The sequence below is a fragment of the Berghia stephanieae genome, chromosome 13 (assembly GCF_034508935.2).
Source record: "Berghia stephanieae isolate SIO BIC M18660-M18661 chromosome 13, UCSD_Bste_1.3, whole genome shotgun sequence".
In the NCBI taxonomy this organism is placed as follows: domain Eukaryota; kingdom Metazoa; phylum Mollusca; class Gastropoda; order Nudibranchia; family Aeolidiidae; genus Berghia; species Berghia stephanieae.
In genome coordinates, this window is record NC_088372.1 from 16,241,892 (window position 1) to 16,265,261 (window position 23,370).

A 23,370-nucleotide genomic window follows, 5' to 3' on the forward strand; every position below is an offset into this window, starting at 1 on the left:
GTCACATGGCCAAGCTGGTTTCCGCCCTGGAATATCATGCTGTGACCAACTCCTGACGTGGACCTGACAGCTGCCTATGACCTTAGTCCTCAGCCATCGTCAAATAATATAACGATGGCTACGCTATGACACAATAAATCACTGAAAACTGCTCCAAGAGGTTGCAATGGTAACTCGTAACACAAAAGTACAAACTACTACTATACTACTACTAACTCACTACTATACTATACATACTACTACTACCATCTATAACTATACTACTACTGCTACTACTACTATCTACTATACACTACTATTCAAACTATCTATCTACTGAAAACTGCTCCAAGAGGTTGCAAGAGTAACTTGTAACATAAAAGTACATACTACTACTACTATACTATTTACTACTACTACTATACTACAACAACAACAACGACTAACTACTACTACTACTACTACTACTACTACTACTACTACTACTACTACTACTACTACTACTACTACTACTACAACTACTACTAGTAGTAGTAGTAGTCGTCGTCGTAGTAGTAGTAGCAGTTGCAGTAGTGGTAGTTGTTGTTGTTGTTGTTGTTGTTATTGGTGTTGTGGTATCCAGTAGTTGTAGTAGGAGTATTATTATTATTATTATTATTATTATTATTATTATTATTATTATTATTATTATTATTATTAGTAGTAGTAGTAGTAGTAGTAGTAGTAGTAGTAGAAGTAGTAGTAGTAGTAGAGTATTAGTAGTAGTAGTAGTAGTAGTAGTAGTAGTAGTAGTAGTAGTAGTAGTAGTAGTATTAGTAGTAGAAGAAGAAGAAGAAGTAGCAGTAGTAGTAGTAGTAGTAGTAGTAGTAGTAGTAGTAGTAGTAGTAGTAGTAGTAGTAGTAGAAGTAGTAGTAGTAGTAGTAGTAGTAGTAGTAGTAGTAGTAGTAGTAGTAGTAGTAGTAGTAGTTGTTGTTGTTGTTGTTGTTGTTTTTGTTGTTGTTGTTGTTGTTTTTATTATTGTACCAGATATTTTGGAGTAAATTACCTTCCGGATTTTCTATAGGTGCACATTTGTTTGATCCAGGTGTATATTCAAAGCAGTATTCATAAAGCCCTACACGAATAAATAATTCCTGGAATGAGGTAAGCTTGGTCTGTAAATATTTCCATTCTTCAAAAAATAAGGCTAAAAACTGAAACAGTAGCCCAACACAGAAGAACACCATAGCCATGACCAGCACGGGTATGCTATGCTCCTTTTCGTCTTGACTCATGTTTTAGTGCTGATATTATCACTCCTATGAAATGGGCAACAGTTTTATTTTAAGATAAAAGGAAATCTTGATTTTTTATAAACAGTTATGTCCATTTAACGTACTCAACGGCTTTAGAAGGTGTCCCAAGCAACAGCAACACTGAACATGTAGAACGAGCATTGAAGCCTATAAGACGATATTCCAGGTTGTTGTTTTTTTCTGTTTTTTTTTTGTCAAGGACAAAGCAGTTAATCAGTTAACTGCCGTACTCTGAAAAGACACGTATTTAACAATTTGGCCAGAATACTCGTCCCTCAAATATCGTCGATTTAGATGACCCTTATCTTGGCGAAAACTTGCAAACTTAGGACTCAGCGAAGTACCAGGTTTGCTAGTTTTTGCCAATATGAAAGTCAATTAAATCGATTGATATTTGGACGAAATTTCTGTCCAAATTGTTATATAAGTGTATTTCCAGATTTTGGCAGCTAATTGAGTGCCATAAAAGATTATAAGGACTCGACCAGAGCAGCAGGACTAGAACCAGGGACTAACAGGGCCGAAGTCCGAGAGCAGAAGTCCGCTATAGAACTCGGGATAAACTCCTACTCCATTGGCCTACTGTTAAAAAAATCACTTATTTTCTAGGACTGTAACGTATCTTTGCAATTGACTAGCGTTATATACAGAGGATAGCAATCCATTGCTGTTTCCCATTTAAATTGCTATAAAAGCGGAATATAGGCCGGCTTAAGGCTAATCCACACCAGAGACTGACTCCGACGACCCGGCACTGTCGTCCTCTGCCGTCTTCCGGATAAAGACGTCGGGCACGGACAAAATATTAAAAATAAATAGAAGAACCGCTTGACCTACCCATACCAAACTCGAAAATAAATGGCAGTGGACGTCTGCCATACACTGCTTGGTATGGGTAAGTCTAGCAGCTCTTCTCTTTATTCTTAGTATTTTGTCCGTGCCCGACGTCTTTATCCGGAAGACGACTGAGACGGCAGTGCCGGGTCGTCGGAGTCAGTCTCTGGTGTGGTTTAGCCCTTATTTTAAAAGTTCACAACATCCACCAGACGGATACCAACACACAAAATCATGTGTAATCTTGATTGAATGTTTATTGATAGAACGATAAATAGGCTTCGATAGTCATGACGTCACTTCCCTCGTAATGACGCACGGTAACTTCGTAACTGGCTCTAAACTATCGGAACAATGGTGGACGCCCTTATGAAATATTTCTCCGACGAGCATAAAAGTGCATCCAGAGGAGAAAAACATTATTAGATATGATCATGTTTTGACTTTTATACATTCTGAACACATGGCATATGAAAAGTTCTAGCCAGCATGAAGAATAAAAAGTGCCCATTTTCTTTGTTTAGAACCAAGCTGCTCGCCTTTGCTGAGAGACGTGACATCAGACTATTGAATCCAATTCACGTCCCTCAGCTCTTTGTTATTGTTTTTAGCCAGCCATTCTTATGAACAGTTCTCACTAAATTATATCAATCAGACTATAAACTGAGACTAAAATGAAAATATGGAGACATGAAACTTAGGGGCTTTTCCGTATATGGCTGTTCGAAGTCAAGTCGGTAAACATGGCGTTCGCGTATTGATGGTATACGTATCTTTTAAAAACTACGCACCATTCTTCACGCTATATCAGTCGTACAAATACATAAACAGGTTATAGTCTGAGAGAATTCAATGAGAAGAAATCACATCTGAATAAAGAAACTGCGAGGACCCGTGACAAATTAAAATTGTATTATATTATATAAAATTATGAGCGAGAGGATGTTTACCGACTTGGCACGAAATGACATAGGTACGCATCTTATGCTATTAAATCCCTTTGCCACTTCAGAAGTTTCGCGTCTCTGTATATCGCTGTCTCCACTATATAGTATGCGCTTGGCTAAGAAGCTCAAACCATTGCCATCCGGAAGTATAACGGGCCAACACCCAGAACTATGTGTAACCATGAACGTTTATAGGCAGGTTAATACAGTTTAGTGAGAATTACTCATAAACGTGGATGGCAAAAAACAATAACAAAGACCTGAGTTACTTCAACTTCGAAATATCTATAAACGTTCAAGGGTACACATAGTTTTGTGTGTTTAAAAAAACTTCTAATTAATACAATTTAGTGAGAACTACTTATAAAATTGGCGGACTAAAAACAATAACAAAGACCTGCGTGACTTCAATTTAGTTCCTCCTATAAAACTCTCAGAAATTCACAAACACACATAGAATGGAGTCTTCGAAAAATGCTCGATGACTTTTGCATTTATCTGGTTTATATTGTGGTCTGAAAGACACAACGTGACATTTTATTATGAATATAAATTTGATCGAACAATTAGACTTAATAACAGAGATCAGGGGAGTGGGGAGGAGAGTGGGCCCTTTACAAACCCTTTTAAGGTCTGAGGGGTAGGGGAAGTGGGGAGGAGAGTGGACGGACCCTTTACTTCCTTTTAAGGTCTGGTGGGTAGGGGGGTGTTCTCAGTATCCTACCCCCCCCCCCCCTAACTTTGTATTTCCTTGAATCGTTTGTATTTTCATATGTCTGACCTATCGTCTGAAACTGGTATTATGTCGGGGTGAACCGGAGCCAACGTTAACTTATAGATAGTATGCTCTTGGCTAAGAAGCTCATAACATTGCCATCCGGAAGTATAACGAACCAACACACAAAACTATGTGTAACCATGAACTTTTATAGTCGGGGTAATACAGTTTAGTGAGTATCACTCACAAACGCGGATGGCAAAATACAAAAACAAAGGCTTGAGTGACGTCATCTTCGAACTATCTATAGCCTGACACTAAGGGCTAAACCACACTGGTGACTGACTCCGACGTCTCGTCACTGCCGTCCTCTGCCATCTTCCGAATCAAGACGTCAGGCGCGGACAAAATACTAAGAATAAAAAGAAGAGATGCAAAACCATCCCATACCGATAATTCATAAAATTTAATGACAACATACATGAAAGTGAAGAAAAAAAGGTAAATGGAACCAAAGAATGAAATTTTACCATTAATAACGACAGAAAAATAACAATTATAACACCACCAATATTTACAAATATAATAATAATGATAATAATAATAATAATAATAATAATAATAATAATAATAATAATAATAATAATAATAATAATAATAATAATAATAACAATAATGATAATAATAATAATAATAATAATAATAATAATAATAAAATAATAATAATAAATAATGATGATGATGATGATGATGATGATGATGATGATGATGATGATAATAATAATGAACATGAACCGAAATCCTTTCTAGATCCATTTCTAAAGCATGGGCATACATAAGTAACATCACGTAGGGTACAATAAGGCTTATTATTCAAACAGTATTAATCGGCCACACACTTCCAAGTCTTTTGGATGATGTGCTTTTCTAAGAAAAACAATAGTAAACTATGTTGGGCAATTCCACACCCGCTTTTAATAATAATAATAATGATAATAATAATAATAATAATATAATAATAATAATAATAATAATAATAATAATAATAATAATAATAATAATTATTATTATTATTATTATTAATATTATTATTATTATTATTATTATTATTATTATTATTATTATTATTATTATTATTATTATCATCATCATCATCATCATCTTTATTGTTATTACTATTATTATTATAACATTATTATCATCATCATCATCATTAATAATAATAACAATAATAACAACAACAACAACAACAACAACATATAATAATAATAATATAATAATAATAATAATAATAATAATAATAATAATAATAATAATAATAATAATAATAATAATAATAATAATAAAAATAATAATAATAATAATAATAATCATAATAATCATAATTATTATTATTATTATTATTATTATTATTATTATTATTATTATTATCATCATCATCTTTATTGTTATTACTATTATTATTATAACATTATCATCATCATCATCATCATCATCATCACCATCATCATCATCATCATCATCATCATCATCATCATCATCATCATCATTATTATTATATAATTATTCTTGTAACAATCATAATTACATTGATTATACCATTTTTATTGGCTGTGACATTACCGTTACCCAAATGTGTCACAACGCAAAACAATTCCCAGAAAGGAAACATATAATTACATAGCTTTTTTTTCCAATAAATCTTTACGTCATGCATTGTGATAGAATTAATGCTTTGGGGATAATACAGGTGTATTTGGATTGGGGTTCATGATAGATAGTTCGAAGATGACGTCACTCAGGTCTTTGTTATTGTTTTTTTACATCCGCGTTTATGAGTAATGCTCACTGAACTGTATTAACCTGTCTTTAAACGTCCATGGATACACATAGTTTTGTGTGTTGGTCCGTTATACTTTCGGATGGCAATGTTATGAGCTTCTTAGCCAAGCGCATACTATCTATAATTCACGTGGGTTTTTAAAGACTTATTTGAAAGCCTTAAGGCTTATTGTTGTAATGGAAATTTTCTCAAACCAACGCAAAATATTGTCTTTTACAACAATGCCAAATCAAGCCCATAATAGATTCTTAGTGGAAGGGAATTCGCCTCTCTGACAGTCGTCATAACGTAAACAATGGCAGTGATTGGTAAGCATAACGAACTACACAGGTTTTACTATCAATGGTATGTGTCTACGTAAAATACCCAATCTTCTGCCCCTTGACAAATAGAACAACAAAGTAAACTTAAAGGTTTATGATCTGATCGAGAAAGTGGTGTGATAACTAGTCAGCCATTCGGCGGTATAAAAACAACAACAGAGATCAGAGAGAGGTCGATTTCATTCACGTTATTTTTATATTAACAACCGACTATGTTTGTCCGACCATGTGTGAAGGTGTGTCACAACTTCATTGGTTTGATTGGTCAAAAATTGACTGGTTAATTGTGTCCCCTTTCGATGCAAAAGAAAGCCAAGTACAACAGACTCCATTTTGTGGATTCCAAGATCCTACTAGTTACAGACCGGAGCTGCTAAATATTTCTCTGACGCCTATCTAGTTATTACGTAACGTCAACTGGGGTAACTTTACCTAAAGGGGAAACTTTGCCTCTTGAATTGGATTCAGTAATCTGATGTCACGCCGCCCGGCAACGGCGGCCATCTTGGTTCTTAACAAAGAAAATCATTACGTTTTATTCTTCATGCTGGCTGGAACTTTTCATATGCCTTGTGATCAGAATGTGTAAAAGTAAAAACATGATCAAATTTATGTTTTTTTTCTCCTCTGGATATGCTTTTATGCTCGCCGGAGAAATATTTCATACGGCGTCCGCCATTGTTCCGATAGTTTAGAGCCAGTGTTACTAAGTTACCATGCGTTTGGAAGGAAGTGACGTTACGACTGTTGAAGAGTATTATTCCCTTTGATAAGAATTCGAGTCTATTAACTGGTACAATAACTGCAATAAAGCTGAGATTATTCGTAATGCCCCAAATTCACAGAGGCAAAGTATCCCCCATGAGGCAAAGTTACCCAGTTGACGGTAATGTGTTTATATTTGTTTTGTTTTGTTTTTATTCTTTGTTTTTTTTGTCGTTGGCTGAAGAAGGGTTTTTGGTCCGAAACGTTCCGTGTTTGGTATTTTTGTTCTTTTTATAAGCTTTATCTTTTGTTTACACTATTAATGATATTATGAAACGTTATAAATGGTCAACGATTTCATGAGCAAAGAACCACGTTGAAAGACGTTGAGGCATTTGAAATGTGGTGTTTGAAAAGAATGCAACGAATAGACACTTAGATAGCCACGCCTCTCTGACACTAGTCATAATGTAAACAGTAGCAGTGATTGGTCGACATAGCGAGCTCCACAGGTTCTACTATCAATGACACGTGTCTAAGTAAAATACCAACTGTTCTACCACTTGGTTAATAGAACCTACACAGAAAACTATATATGGAAATTGATACGTTTATAATATGATCGAGAAAATCGTGTGATAACTAGATAGTCGACCATTTGGCGGTATAAAAACAATAATAATGATCAGAGAGATTATTGTTTATATACAACCAGCTATGTTTGTCCAACCATACCTGAATCGACAAACTTTTTAAAAAAAGAAAAAGCTAAATTGATGAGAGCACAAACAATCAAAAATTTAAGACCCTTTTTCATGCCATCATGGTAATAACCCCCCTCCCCCCTCTCCCACCACCCCCCTCTCCCACCACCCCCCTCTCCCACCACCCCCAACACACACACACACACACACACATACACACAAATCGTATTTTAAAATGTTGCCAGAAAACTCGTTATTCAAATATCAATCGATTTAAATATCTGTCATCTTGGGAAAAAACTCTCAAACCTAGTACTTCGCGAAGTCCCAGGTTTGAAAGTTGTTTCCAAGATGACGATCGTATAAATCGATCAATATTTGAAACATGAGTTTTCTGGCAAAATCTTAAAATACGAGTTGTTTTTTTTTTATTTTCTCCAGACTACGGCATTTAAAAGGTTAAGATAACCCTGTAGAGATTATACAATAATATATTGGCTTCGTTGGCTCCATTATGTCGCATGGTCGCTGGCGTTATTGTCGTGTCTATTGCAATAAGCAATGCATGACGGCAACAGATCAAGAGACAATTTTTTTAAAAAATTATTATTCTAAATAGATTTGTATGTTTTTTCAGGCGAAATGCGTATGTTGATAAGTCCTATGACCGAATCTGATTATGGGTTTGATTTACCAATGTTGTGTCATTGTTTACCGATGAACAAGATTTTGCGTTGGTTTGAGAGCATGTCTTCGAGTCCAAAAACTTATTGGATTGTATTGAGCACTAGCTTCAAACGCACGCAATGTGTCCGGTATCGATCCCGGGGGTAGTAGAGACTTTTTTTTTCTTCTGTTTCTTTCTAATCACTCAGCAGTGATTGAATGCTGGATATGTTTGAACTTGGGGAAGGGGGTGGGGGTTCTTGAAAGATTAGCGCCCTATCAAATTGATAGCAATCAATAGCCACCGGAAAAACCCATGTTCCAAGAGCAGTATGGAAGTGAATGACAACGATTTTGAGATAATTTCAATTACAACAATGCGACCATAATACTTTGGATTATCAGACTTACAAAAAAAAAAAAGCACATTTGGGAGCAATCACGAAACAGCGCTCAGATGGACACCGCAGGGTAATCGCAATTGGGGAAGTCACCACTGGAAGCTTGGAGAAAATGAAAAAGAAAATTTTAAAAAATGAAAATTCCCTTTATTCATGGGGGAAATTTGTCTCTAGGGTCCATTTCATGACAAGACTGGAATAACTCAAGCGTCAACCACAGTGCAGCGCCGCAAATTTAGCTAGGGCGAGGTGACTTGCACTCGGTACCTTTCTGGTACGAGGTAAAGACCGTACAGCTGAGCCATGCTGCTCCGAAGATCAGTGGAAAGAGAGATGACATCCTTCGTTTGGACCAGGGGTGAGGTTCGGAAGCTGGCAGAAGATAGAAGTCACTGGCGCTCCTTATTGTCGACCTTTACCCTATGTTCTTTTTTGAAACTGTTATATATAGTATGTACGGCTAAGTGGTCTTGTGGTATGACACTCGCTTTCGAATCCGAAGGTCCTGAGTTCGAGCCTCGCTCGGCGCATCGTTGATTTCTTGAACAAGGATCTTTACTCGGATTTTCTCACAGTACTTAGGTGTAAAATGAGTACATGGCCGTTAACAGCGCTGTTTCTGTCGGAAATAAATCATAATATAATCGCCTAACACACGTCGTGTCTCGTTCTACATGTTATGTGTCGCTGTAGGTCAGGGACACATTGTAAAGCGCTTTGAGCATGTTTAGTGGATATTGCTCATTATAAAAGCTCAAGTTTTTAAAGAGGTACTTATTGCTTCTGAGTTTAATTATTTTTTAAAATTGAGCTTTGATATAGCACAATCTCATATTTTGCTTCCTGAGTCGAATTCTATACTGGCGCCCACCAAGGGCGAAAGAACAAGTATACGATGCTTTACTCAGAGCCGTATTGGAATACGCGTACACAGTGTGAGATCCTTATCAGCAAGGCCACATCAAGAAAACTGAATAAGTGCTAAGGCAGCTTTGAGGTTTGTCACAAACCAAAAAGAATATAACAGATTCAAATAAGCTCCAAAAAGTATTTGTTCTTATTGTTTTTTGTTGTTGGCTGAAGAAGGGTTTTGAGCTCAAACGTTCCATGTTTGGAGTTTTGTTCTTTTTAAAGCTGTTATATTCATTTTTGTTTATAACTTTTTTACAGTCCACAGCTTCTAGCAGATTAGTATCATATTGATTTGAAGATTGTTACGACATATTTTCTTTCACAATTTCTAGGAATACTTTTGCAAGAAAATATCTCCCGCCGATAAGGAAAACAAAACAAAACAAACAAACAAAAAATAACATTTTAAAAATTGAATAGGCTCATTCAATAAAAATTACATATATATATATATATATATATATATATATATATATATATATATATATATATATGTATATATATATATATATATATATATATATATATATATGATATATATATATATATATATATATATATACATATATATATATATATATATAATATATATATATATATATATATATATATATATATATAAAGTTAAACGGCATATATATATATAAAGTTAAACGGCACAAGTCGTGACATCGCGTCAATTAATGTTGTATTGTTGGCCCTGTATTTTATCATTCACAAAAATCAAAGTCGAGTAAACAAAACATTGAGCTTGGGAACATTTATTGAATTGTCTGCGTGCAACAAAAACTAATTCTAAACTGTTTTTTTTCTACAGTCTAGACATTGGGCCCTTAGAGCCAGAGTGTATCCTGGTTTCTATAACGTGAAAAGGACCCTAACAGACCCAGCTACCCAATCACTGATGGGTAGGCAAAGGAAGGGGGGGGGGGGGGTCAGAAAAAAATTTCGACTGCACCTGAGATCGATCTCTGTCTCTATGCATGTGAAGCGAGTGCCCTACCTACTGAGCCATCGGGACCCGAAACTGATCAATTAATAGCAAACCTATATTGGGTTTGTTATTAAACGGAATTGAGTGTGTATGAACAATTATATAGACTTCTCTCTACTTTCTTTTCCTTATTCTCTCTAATTCACACGCAATACAAATACACACAACACACAAGCTTACCCGATCTCCAAAATATCCATTGGGATTCTTGTCCCTTTCTTTACCTTTTTGGGACAACTAGTGTATACGGTAAATGTTTTAACTTTGCACTTTTTAGTTAAAGTGATTAAGCATATAATGTAATGTAAGCAGTTTACTCTCCAGGTTAAGAATTATAATAGAGGCAAGCGTATTTCTTTCATTTAAAAGACATACAGAGATTTCAAAATCTCGAAGAACTCCCATTTTTGATGGAACTAATGGCTTTCCATACATCAGTTTCGCTCCATTGTTTCGTATTATTTGTTAATCAAAACCAATTGATGGTTCCATTGTGACATCTTGTTGCTATGCCTGTCAACCTATTATCTTGGATGCCTTTTAAACTATTACCTTATTGTATGAGTCTCAGGTAATTCAATCAACATACAAAAACTGGAAATTGATTATACAAATTGATAGTTCCTCCGTGACCTCTTGTTGCTACGCCTGTCAAGCTATATATCAGTGATATTCTTGAACCAATGGTCGTCCCGTTTATTCGGAATCAGAATAATCGAATTGCTATATTCCACTTTTGATAATCTCCTCAGCACATAGGCTGGATAAATATCTGCTTTCCTAAACGATTCTGATGAACCATTGGCCAGCTGTGTCACCTGACACATTGAACATAACATGTGGGATTTTATTAAAGGAAAGCTAATAACAGGAACCAAGAATAAAAAGACAAGAAAGCTGTAAAAAATTCGATGAATTATTCGAAAGACAAAATACAATTAGGTGATATACCAGCAGAAACAGTCAATCAGCCAATATCATCAATGAGGCAAAGATCCGTGGTATTGATCATTCTAACAAAGGACAAACAAAATATTGAAGTACGTCATGTGTGCTGATTTCAATTTTGTGCTCGATGTCGCAAAATCGATTTTAAATAATTGGTTTTAAATATATGCAACCTTTCAACAGTTTACACAAATTCAACAAATCATCCACCAAAAGCAAACTAGTTTTGTCTAGTTTCCAAATATGTATATGTCATTGTATTTGTTACAACCAGTATTGAACTATTAGCGAAATAAAACTACCTATTTTTTATTTATTTTTATGCTTTTTTTTCGTGAACGAGTATAATAATAATAATAATAATAATAATAATAATAATAATAATAATAATAATAATAATAATAATAATAATAATAATAAAAAATGGCATTTATATAACGCTCTACAGTGATATAAAACAAAATATATTACCGTCATACAAATGTTCATATAAAAGCGATACGAATTCAATTTAACAACAATATATGATAGCTAATAGTATTGCAAGTTATGTTTAAAAAGATAAAACTTTAAGCGAGAGTTGACAGTTGTCAACGAATCAGAGCATCCCACGTGTGATGGGAGAGAGTTCCAAAAATGGATTGGGGGGGGGGGGGATGAAAATTGAAAAGATTGTTCACCTATGTTACGCAACGTTTTAGGTTTGACAAGGATTGATTGGTCATTGCTTGACCTCAAATTTCTAATTGGGACATAGATGTTTAGAGGGTCTTTAACATAGGAGGGATTCGAGGATTTGTAGACAACATTACAAATCTTATAGGCAACTCTTTTCTCCACTGGAAGCCATTGTAACTCAAGGAGATGGAGAGTTGCCGATGGGTATTTTTGGTTATGGAAATGTGTTTTCCGTCCGCCAGTGGTCTGAATACTCAGCTATGTATTCAGTACACCGGAAGAGATTATAAGGGCTAAACTGAAAAGGGTTCGAACTACTTTCTAGGACAGAAAGTGGTGACAGTAAAAGACATGGAATCCAAATGGTATAGTATAGAGGGATAAAGAGATAGTCAGGATGTTGATCCATGGAGAGTCCACCAAGAGGGGGTGTGATTATGACGAGGTGCGGTCGTTTTAATGAAATAGAAAAAAGGTACACAAAACATAAGGGACGATTCTAAATGTGCCTGCAATCTTGGGTCACAGGCGCCTAAGAATAAAGCTTAAGTATGTCCCAACCCAATATATGACCACCAAGTATCAACTCACACAGACATTGAGACGGGGTTTTTCACCAAAAAGGAGATAAGTACTAGATGGTTGTTCATGCTCATATTTAATTAAGACTCTCAGAATCAGTGGGATGATTTACTAAAAACAAAAAGTGAAAGTATCACTTTTTCACAGACAAGTCAAGTACTTGGCAAAGCCATTTAACTATCTACCTCCCACTATATGATTCCAGGCAGAGGGAGCCAAACGGTCTCAATCCTGTTCCAGAACAAGAACATGGAAATAATAAATGTTAAAAGGGCGATGGGGAAGACAACAAGGTAAAGGGCCAATCAACAACCAGCCCAAGACAGCCAACTTTCCCCTATCACTAAGGGGAATTCCACCCAAATAACTCCAGGACGAGGGCAAAATCTCACAGCAATACCTATTGGAATTAATTATCCACCTATTGGTATTAGAAGACATTACTGTTATATTTCTGGAATACAATTTCAAGTGGCTGTTCATGACTTCGAGAACAGAATATAAAGATGCAACAAGTGACATAAAATGAAAGCAACAAAGAGGGAAAATATTAAACAAATAGATTGTATGTAGTTTGATTTCATTCCAATATTTATTAAACGATATTATTTCAAACGGCAAGACAAAATGAACATATGTATATATACAAATTGTAGGTCCTAGTGGTCTCAACTCAAAACTTTAAAACCACTGAAAATTTTCGCAATCAACATCCCAAAACCAATAATACACAAAATGCACATGAACATATCAAATTCATAATTAAACAGCATCATAATATCACCATGAATAATATATAATCATAATAGCTATAGTTGGGAATCACTACCATTATCATCATCATGAGTATAATATTTAAAAAGAGGCATAATTTAATTTTTTTAAATCACTCAATTTCCCTTTGTCCCACAATATAATCAAACAAGCATTTATATATTCATTTACAAAAGAAACTAGACAGACTTTTTTTTGCTATCATCTCACAATAGAGAAAACATATTGGTACATAGTATATAGTTTAAAGAAGTAGACATTTTTTTCTTTCTGCTGATGCACATGTCTTTATTTAATACTTGAGTTTTTCTATAATTATGGATCATCTATATCTTATTTATTAAAAGCGCCTTAGAGAACGAATTCATGGAATTTGCACACATGATTTATAATTATTATCATTATTCAGTGACACAAGTGAGAAGCAGCAGAGGACCGCCATCTGGTCGATATAAAAGGTACATGTTGTAAATATGCACCGGAAATATTTCGGATATTATTTATTCCACTATTGCTACGTAGTTGTCGCACCAAATGTTCACTCTCGGTGAGCATTTTTTCTTTTTGGTTGAAATATCACAAACCCGTAATTCAGACCAAAGCGGACCCTTTTGCACAAAGTTGCTCGACTGAGGTAAGCACGTGAACTCCTGGCCTGGGATTAGAATATTTGAGATTGTATTTTTTGAAGTTGATTCCAGAGACAAACACACTTCGGGCTATCGATGTTGAGTTGAACGGTTCAAAGACGAAACCATCAGTGAAATGACAAATCGATAATATGGATCTGTAATAGTGTGGGGAGTGATGATTGGTGGCAAGAAAACTGAGCAAATATGAATCAACCAGTGACTCAGCTCAGCAATATTCTTGAACTAATTATTGTCCCGTCTATTCGGAATCCGAATAATCAAGTGGTGATATTTCAGATAACGCCTCAGCGCATAGAGGTCGATAAACATCTGCTTTCTTATACAAATTAATTAAATTGTGAAATTATTTTTTTTTAAAGTAAAGAAGATCTCTCATCTTTAAATTATGTCAGATTGAATTTGAACAATTTCACCCTGTATAAAGTCCTCATTGTCCCAACAAACCTCGCCTTGCTTAACCTGGCATTATAAGTAAGAGAAACACAATAGTCAGCTTAAAATTCATGTCTATTAATCCTAATTACAGGTTAACGAATTTTTAAAAAGCAGCTGTGTAATCAGTCCACTGACTGGTGGACGGAAAACACAGCTGTGTATTTTGTCCACTGGAAGACACAGTTCCTTTGGTTATTGCGCACAATGAGTCTGGCTGCTTTTCTTTGAGCAACCTGACGTTTACTCATTTTGTCTTTAGCTAAATTTGCCCAGAGGGAGTTACAATCGTCCAATGTGGATAAAACAAGGGAATTAATTAAAAGTTCTGCTATATGCTTTGGTATTAAATTACGAATTTTGCTTTTATTTTCATTTCTAAGAACCCTACATGGATTATATGGTGTTATTCATATACCTATATAGAAAGAAAACGATGCTATTTCAGAACTAATTAGGGACCAAAAATATTCAAAAATCCAAAGAAGAAGAAGAAGAAGAGAAGAAGAAGAGAAGAAGAAGAAGAAGAAGAAGAAGAGAAGAAGAAGAAGAAGAAGAAAAAGAGAAGAAGGATGAAGAGGAGGAGGATAATAAGGAGGAAAAAGAATGAAAGGAGATTACAAAGAGGAGTAGAAGTGACATTCCACAATAATGTTGTACAGTGTATATGTAAATTTGTATTCATTGTCAACCTAGACTAATATCTTTAGTTATAGTACATGGCTGCTTGGGGTGGTGGCTTATTTGGGTCCTGTGATACAGCATTCTTTTCGCTGTACTGAATGTTGTAATTCGAACCCTGACCAGGCTGTGCGTAGCCTGATGTCATGTGTTGACCAGAGGCAGCTGTCATATAAGGCTGAGGTTGGCCGTAAGCTGGTGGTTGGCCGAAGGCAGGTTGGACGAAAGCTGGTTGGCCGTAAGCTGGTTGGCCGTAGGGTGGAAGTGTTTATAGTCAGGTTAATACAGTTCAGTGAGCATTACTCATAAACGCGGAAGGCAAAAAACAATAACACAGACCTGAGTGACGTCATCTTCGAACTATCTATAGGTAGAATGAAGTTGACATCACTCAGGTCTGTTATTGTTTTTTGCCATGCATGTTTATGAAGTAATTCTCACTTAACTTTATTATCCAGATTATAAAAGTTCATGGTTACACATAGTTTTGTGTGTTGGTCCGTTATACTTCCGGGTGGCAATTTTGTGAGCTCCTCAGCCAAACGCATGCTATATATAAACATTATGAACGAGAGGATGTTTACCGACTTGGCACGAACTGACATAGAAAGATAAGATAAGATATACTTTATTGATCCTGAATGGAAATTATCATAATGTTACACATCATTCATCGTTATATTAGCACAGATTTATACACCGTCATGAATTGATGAAAATACGTAGCTAATGAAAAGCAAAATAAACATCAAATGTAATAAACTAAAATAAAATATCCATAAAATAGGCAGCACTTACAAGCAATGCTATAAAAATTGGACATGAAAGTAGAGTAGAGTTGTAATAATGGATTTGTAATGTAACTAGAATTTGGAAAATAGATTGTGAAGGATTGAACATAGCCAACGCAGATACTTATCGTATGCTATTCAAACCCCAATATGCTACTTCAGAAGTTTATCGCTGTCTCCGGTCGGGCTATAGATAGAATGCGCTTGGCCAAGGAGTTCACAACATTGCCATCAGGAAGTATAACGGACCAACACACAAACTCTGTGTAACCATGAACTTTTATAGTCTGGTTAATACAGTTTAGTGAGAACAACTCACAAACGCGGCTGGCAAAAACAATGACAAAGGCCTGAGTGACGTCATCTACATACTATCTATAGGTTAACGAAGGCTACACTATTACTCGTGCCGTAGATTTCCTAAACTCCTAGTCTGACATTGACTGCTCCGCTGTGTCACGTTAAATACGTATGGCCTATCAAAACATTAAACTATTTGTTACATAATCAGTCGGATGGTGAAAGGTTTGAACTAGGATTTTGCCAAGTTTAGTTAGAGGGTCAATTTTTATCAAAATTGAGATCTTTTCATAAGTGATTACATCAACCCTTTCTGTACATCTTCGGGAAATATTAAAGCTTAATTTCACTTCTAAATATATTTTACAGCTAGTCAAGTTGAAAAAGTATGAAATCTGAGAACAGTTGCTGGATAATTTTCCCATACATCTGACCATAAATTCATGAAAAATCACCCGATTTGATTCAAATAAAGATTAAAAGTTGTGGGGAGCATATTCTTTCAGAAAATGCAAAATGCCCTAATAAAATTTTCACCTTCCGACTGATCATGTCATGCACTGACACATTTTAGAATTTTGAAAATTTACTAGATTAATATAATAAAATTAAATTTCCAGTAAGGAGATTTTTGGGCCTATCTCGAGATGGCCGCCAGCCGCAAAGCAGTCTCTCTCTCTCTCTCTCTCTCTCTCTCTCTCTCTCTCTCTCTCTCTCTCTCTCTCTCTCTCTCTCTCTCTCTCTCTCTCTCTCTGTGTGTGTGTGTGTGTGTGTATGTGTGCGTATTTGTGTTTCTGTAAGGTAAGGGGGCGGCGGGGGGGGGGGGGGGGGTTGAACGAGTATATAATAAGGTTCAATAGTCGTGACGTCACTTCCCTTGTTATGTCGAGTAACTTAGTAAGTGGTTCTAAACTATCGAACAATGACGGACGCCCTTATGAAATACTTCTCCGACGAGCATAAAAGTGTATCCAGAGGAAGAAACATTATAAATCTGATCGTGTGTCGACTTTTATACATTCTGATCACATTGCATGTGAAAAAGTTCTAGCCAGAATGAAGAATAAAAGTACATATTTTCTTTATTTAGAACCAAGCTCCTCGTTGCTGGACGGACGTGACATCAGAATAATGAATCCTATTGACTTGAGTCAGTCAGAGATAAGTTTTCAATCAAATCAAATTATTATTATTATTATTATTATTATTATTATATTATTATTATTATTATTATTATTATTATTATTATTTTATTATTATTATTATTATTATTATTATTATTATTATTATTATTATTATTATTATTATTATTATTATTATTATTTATTATTATTATTATTATTATTATTATTATTATTATTATTATTATTATTAATATTATTATTATTATTATTATTATTATTATTATTATTATTATTATTATTATTATAATTATTATTATTATTATTATTATTATTATTATTATTATTATTATTATTATTATTATTATAATTATTATTATTATTTTACTGTTATTATTTCTTTTAATTATTATCATCATCATCGTCATCATCATCATACTCCTCCTCCGCATCATCATCATCATCATCATCATCATCATCATCATCATCATTATTATTATTATTATTATCACTATTATTGTTATTATCAATATGATCAGAGGACGGTCGCCTGATGCCGTGGTACATGGTAGTGTCACATATACCTGTGCATGTGTTTTGACTTCTTAATAGCAAATGTAATCTTTTTTTCCAGATAATTGTGCCATTTTTTTTTTCTTTATTATTGTTAATGGAGAATAAAACGTTTCCACCAAGAGACCGGTCAGAGTATCGCGAGTCGGACTTCAATTATCTGTAATCTCTTTGCCGTTACTTGTCTTTCGATGAAAACGGGAAGATCTTGTGTTGGGTCAAAGAAAGACCAAATGTCGAATGCAATGCGTTACATTGCTACAGGGTTACATTGGTATTCATTTATATTATAATCGCATTGCAGTTATTTGTCTTTTGATGAAAACGGTAAGATTTTATTTTAGGTCCAAGTAAGATTGAAAAATGGCTTTGAAAGTTTAAGTTGTTGGGGGTTTTCGGGTTTGTTTGTTTGTTTTTGTTTTCAAATGCAGCTCGCTGTTCCTTTTTTCTGACTGGCTCACCGTACTTACCCGCAGGGCTTGCACACACAAAACGATACATCTAGGTCACAAACGATATATCTGGGTTTCATCTGTACCATGACAGTAAACCAATCTGAGCGGCTCGGAGTTCGAAAGACTTTGACTTAAGAGACTACGTAATTGGATTCAATAGTCTGATGTCATGACGCCCAGCAACGGTGAGCAGTTTGGTTCTAAACAAAGAAATTTGGTAGTTTTTTATTCTTTATGCTGGCTAGAACTTTTCATATGGCTTGTGATCAGCATGTATAAAAGTCAAAAATTGATCATAATTATAATGTTTTTCTCCTCTTGATACACTTTCATGCACGTCGGAGAAATATTCCATAAGGGCGTCAGCCATTGTTCCGATAGTTTAGAGCCAATAGGATTCCACAGTCTGACGTCACGTCCGCCTAGCAACGAACCGGCTGGCTCTAAACAAAAAAATCCATGCTTGGTCCGGGAAAGGAATAATTGGAAAATCGCTCAAAAAACTATTTTTATCATAAATATGGTCCAGTGTTTTGTACCCGATTGTCTGCACCAGTCGGAGAGTCACTCCTGCAAGTTTTACAGATTCCCAAATGGAGAGGCAGACAAAAAATTGAGGAAAAAGTGGATCACTTTAGTCAGGTAAGCACGCACTAAGTCGAACATTTGATAGAGTTCGTAGTCTAGATCTAGGTCTAGTTCTAGCTTACGTAGACCTATATTTTATGATTAAATTGTACAATTGCATGAAATTATAAATAAAAATACAATCCAAACTAAGTTTTTATTGAAGTTGAAGCAAAAATTATAAGCAATCTACACGTTTTGATGCTGAGGCTGATAGTGATAGAGAGATAAACTGAATGAGAGTTCAGTTCTACTGATAAGTGATAATCTTTTTTTAAGGAGAAAAATAGAAGAAAGAGTAGAATATATTTGTTAAAATCTTACTTTTAATTCGATACCTTTGTGGCAAATGAAAATTAATTAATTAATTAAATAACGGACCCCCCCCCCCCTCGCGCAGATATTTCTCTCTTCCTCTGACACTTTCCTCTTTTTTGGAAAGTTTCTCTGCTATGCCTACCCTCCCCGACAGCCAAGGTGCCAACTCTGTGTGAACAAAGCAAGATGGCGGCAGGGACCTCTCTCCGTTACCAATGCCCGATTGTTAACACTCCAAAATTTTCATCACCGCACTGGCCAGTACAGTACTGACTGAAATAAAGAGATAAGGCCAGTCTTGCCCCACTCAACCCCAAGATCAACTCCTTTTATTGTGTAAATTTAATAATTCATATCTTTATATACCTAGTCAAAATCATCAAAAGAAGTAATGAGGAGATACGACGTTTTGCTGAATGTGCGATTTCATAAAAGACAGGCGAGAGACCCATCAGTAGCCTAGTCTTGCATATCTTTGAGTTATCATGCATTGAGCCGGTGTCAAACAAGATAGTCTAAAACAACTTATCAAATTAAATAATAAACCCAATATGCCCAACAGAATTCTTATTTTTTTAAAAATCTTTTCTTTTCAGGAGAAAGGACAAAGATCCAACATCATCATCAAGAGTGTGTTCTTGTCACTTCAGAGATGGTGACAAAGCCAACCTCCCTGAATTGTATGACAGAAATAAAAATAAATTGTTTCCATCAGAGCCAGAAAGAAAGAAAAGAAAAGTGACACAAGGAATTCCTACCCCATCTCAATTGGCACCAACATCAAGAAGCCCACCACCACCACCACCACCACCACCACCATCATTATCATCATCATCATCATCATCATCAGCTCAACTCTCTTCATCATCATCACAAGGTCCCACCTTTACAAAACCAGATTCCTCATCATCATTATTTTCCTCCTCATCATCATCATTATCTTCCCCCTCATCATGATCTCAACTCTCGTCATCATCATCACAGGATTCTGTCTTTAAAAAAACAGATTGTAGAACAAGTGAGAATATTTTTAATAGAACAACAAATTTAATTCAAGAACATGAAATTACAGACAAAAATAAGGAAAAAGCCAGCTTAAAAAAACAACTTAGTTACATTAAACGCACGTACACTGTTTCAAGCCTTACAGAAAAAGTTCGAATGGAGACAGGTGTACATTCTTTTAAAATATTTAATATTATTGTTCAATATGTTGAGCGCTTTAGAGGTAACATTATTTATTATAGTGGATGGGAAGTTCAGGAAGAGACAGTTGCATTAAAAGACCAAATTTTCATCACACTTATGAAACTTAGACAGAATTACACCAACCTTCATATTTCACAATTGTTTAACGTTAGTGAAAGTACTAGTACAAATATTATACAAACTTTTATTCATGTTTTACATAAGCTTCTCTTTGAAAATGTTATGAAAGTTACATGCCCATCTAGACATAAAAATAAGCTATCAGCTCCATCATCATTTTTAAGATTTCCAAATTGCAGAATGATTATTGATTGTACAGATTTCCAAATTGCTATTCCTAAAAAAATTGATAAACAACGGTTAACTTATTCTTCTTATAGGTCCCTGAATTCTTTTAAAGCTCTTGTTGGTGTGAGTCCAAATGGTGTGATAAATTTTGTTTCTAAACTTTATCCAGGGTCTGTCTCGGATAAGGCCATTGTACAAAATTGTGGATTGCTAGAACTTTTAAGCCCTGGAGATTTAATTTTAGCAGATAAAGGTTTCCTGATTCAAGATATTTTACCTCAGGGAGTAACTGTAAATATCCCTCCCTTTTTACATAATAAATTTACTGAAAATGAGATTTTATTAACAAAAGAAATTGCTTCATGTAGAATTCATGTTGAGAGGGCTAATGAAAGACTGAAAAATTTTAACATCCTCTCATATATTCCAACCATGTTAAGAGAAAAATCTGATATTATTTTTCAATTAGTTGCAGCACTTGTCAATCTCCAGTCTCCTCTTATTAAGGAGACTGCATTTTGTTAGCTTTGCCATTTATTTTGTACAACACACATATTTTGTTCATCATCATCAAATCACCATTCAAAATAATGGTTTTGTAGGTCACCCATACATGATATTATATGATAAACATGAAAAATTATGGCATTGTTGTATCCATGTATGTTCACTGTCTTTAACATTGTTAAATAAAATATATGACAAATTAGCTTTGGACTGAATCAAATTGTCAGTCCTGGGTGGGGTTCCTGACCTCCCATAATGGGAAGGGAGGTACATACTGTGTCTTCTATCTCCCTATATCTGATTTCCAAAATGATTTCTCTCTTTGTCTTGGATGAGATTACTTGGTTTTGTCCTGGCCCTGGCCGGATACCCTAGCTGGGAGGGAAACAAATGTATAGTTAGAGTTTTGAGAGACAATATTTTTTCCTTGTAAATCATCTCTCTGTTATGCACTGTATTATTTTTCCTTTTACATATTATCTTATCTTATTAAAAGCTGAATATAGGAATTACTCTTTAAATACCTTATACAATAGTTTATAAGTACAGAATCTTATATAGCTTGTGTATTGTATCATTCACAGAGTTTTACACACTTTGAATATAAGGAAAAAATATATCAATAGGACAATGTACAGTCGAAAATTACTACAGTTCACTCTGGATAATCGCAACTCGGTTAATTGCAACTTTCGGTTAATCGCGAAATTTCCCAAGAAACAGAATTAATTCTATATAAAAATCACTGGTTAATTGCAACAAACTTCGGTTAATCGCAACAAATTTTCGCCCTCAACAAGTGGTAAATTCAAGAAATCAATCAATATATACTGCCATATGGTTTTTATTTCAATCTTATTGCTCAGTATGTTGTGGACTAAGAACAATGTTTACAACAACTGGTTTGAGTTTACCATATATGCGTTAAATGTTGCAATAGTGGACTGGAAACTAAACTTCGGTTAATCGCAACATTTTCGCTGATCCCAAAGTGTTGCGATTATCCGGAGGGAACTGAAGTTATTGAAAATTGTTCATGATGGAATAAATCATAAATGTACAAAGTTCATTGTATAATGAAATATTAACAACAATAATCATGAAAGCAAAACCATAACAATCATGCATAAGTCTCTGATAAATTAGTCATACTTAAATCTCAGAGACGTTAACTCCCAATTAACTTATTTTGATCTGAAATCTTGGAATATATATTTTATATTTGTCGTCTCTGGTATATTTAATCTTGGAAAATGTAAACAAAATTGATGGATTTATATCATTTATATTATGAATTATCTTGTAGAGCTGTATTAAATCTCCCTAATTCTTCTGTATTGAGACTCGGTAGATCAAGACATATATGTATGATTTGTAAACAATTGAGTGAGTTCCTCTTGGCAGGGACCTGTGCTTGTGTCTGGATAGGACATTTAGTGGTCTCAAACTAATTACACAGATAGTGTGCTCTTGGAATCTACATCTGTTCCCTATATGAACCATACCCCTTTGTCTCCCTTATTCTTGGGTTCTTTTATTGTAATTCTAGAACTTTTAACTTTCCCATTTTCATCCATTTTACTGGCGCGGATATGACCTAAATGTGTTGCAAGCGCTGTAATACCTTTAAAAATAAACAAACAAACAAATTGTCAATCAAATTAAATTTTGAACTGATTGTATATATAAAAATTTCATAAAATGCTGATTTCATGCCTTACCAAGTGACAGATACGTGCTCAAAGTACTTTACAAGGGGTCCGTGGCCAACGGCAACATTTAAATGGAGGAAGGGACATGACGCCTGTTATGCGATATTACAATTTTTTCAGACAGAGACAACGCTGTTAATGGCCAGGTACTCATTTTACATCTGAGTACGGTTAGAGAATGTGAGTAAAGAGCCTTCTCCAAGGACTCAACTATGCGCCTAGTGAGGCTCGAACCACGACCTTCTGATCAGAAAGCGAGTGTCATACCACTAGACCACATAGCCGCACATAAAAATAACGTTTTTAACAATCATTTTCTTCTTTGTATAATTATGTATTTTATTATTATTAGTATTATTATTATTATTATTATTATTATTATTATTATTATTATTAATTA

At 34.7% G+C, this 23,370-nt stretch overlaps 2 protein-coding genes across 12 annotated transcripts in view; one reads left to right on the plus strand and one right to left on the minus strand.

Annotated features, from left to right (window-relative positions):
• Positions 1-3,576, minus strand: part of LOC144958554 (uncharacterized) — a 14,250-nt gene extending 10,674 nt beyond the window's left edge. Inside the window, exons 1-2 of one of the 11 annotated variants that reach the window (XM_078890604.1) lie at positions 3,509-3,576; positions 1,025-1,505 (exon numbers count right to left, since the gene is read on the minus strand). In XM_078890604.1, coding sequence (XP_078746730.1) covers positions 1,025-1,253 — 229 coding nt within the window. In that variant the 5' untranslated portion in view covers positions 1,254-1,505; positions 3,509-3,576. Of the gene's footprint in view, positions 1-1,024; positions 1,506-3,058; positions 3,343-3,452 lie in introns of those variants that run through there. The other 10 variants (XM_078890608.1, XM_078890606.1, XM_078890609.1 and 7 more) reach the window with 10 other exon arrangements.
• Positions 3,577-18,765: 15,189 nt separating this feature from the next.
• On the plus strand, positions 18,766-22,576 carry LOC144958838 (uncharacterized). Its single transcript, XM_078891073.1, has 2 exons — positions 18,766-18,951; positions 19,851-22,576. Exons 1-2 carry the CDS (start codon positions 18,830-18,832, stop codon positions 20,209-20,211), a joined length of 483 nt encoding a protein of 160 aa, XP_078747199.1. The 5' UTR covers positions 18,766-18,829; the 3' UTR covers positions 20,212-22,576.
• The last annotated feature ends 794 nt before the right edge of the window (positions 22,577-23,370 follow it).

What these genes read in the sequence shown, in the direction of transcription:
- LOC144958838 (XM_078891073.1), top strand. Translation starts at nt 18,830, where the DNA reads ATGGTCCAGTGTTTTGTACCCGATTGTCTGCACCAGTCGGAGAGTCAC. An exon ending in AAGTGGATCACTTTAGTCAG is followed by an intron (nt 18,952 to 19,850) that starts GTAAGCACGCAC and finishes TTTTCTTTTCAG; the next exon opens with GAGAAAGGACAAAGATCCAA.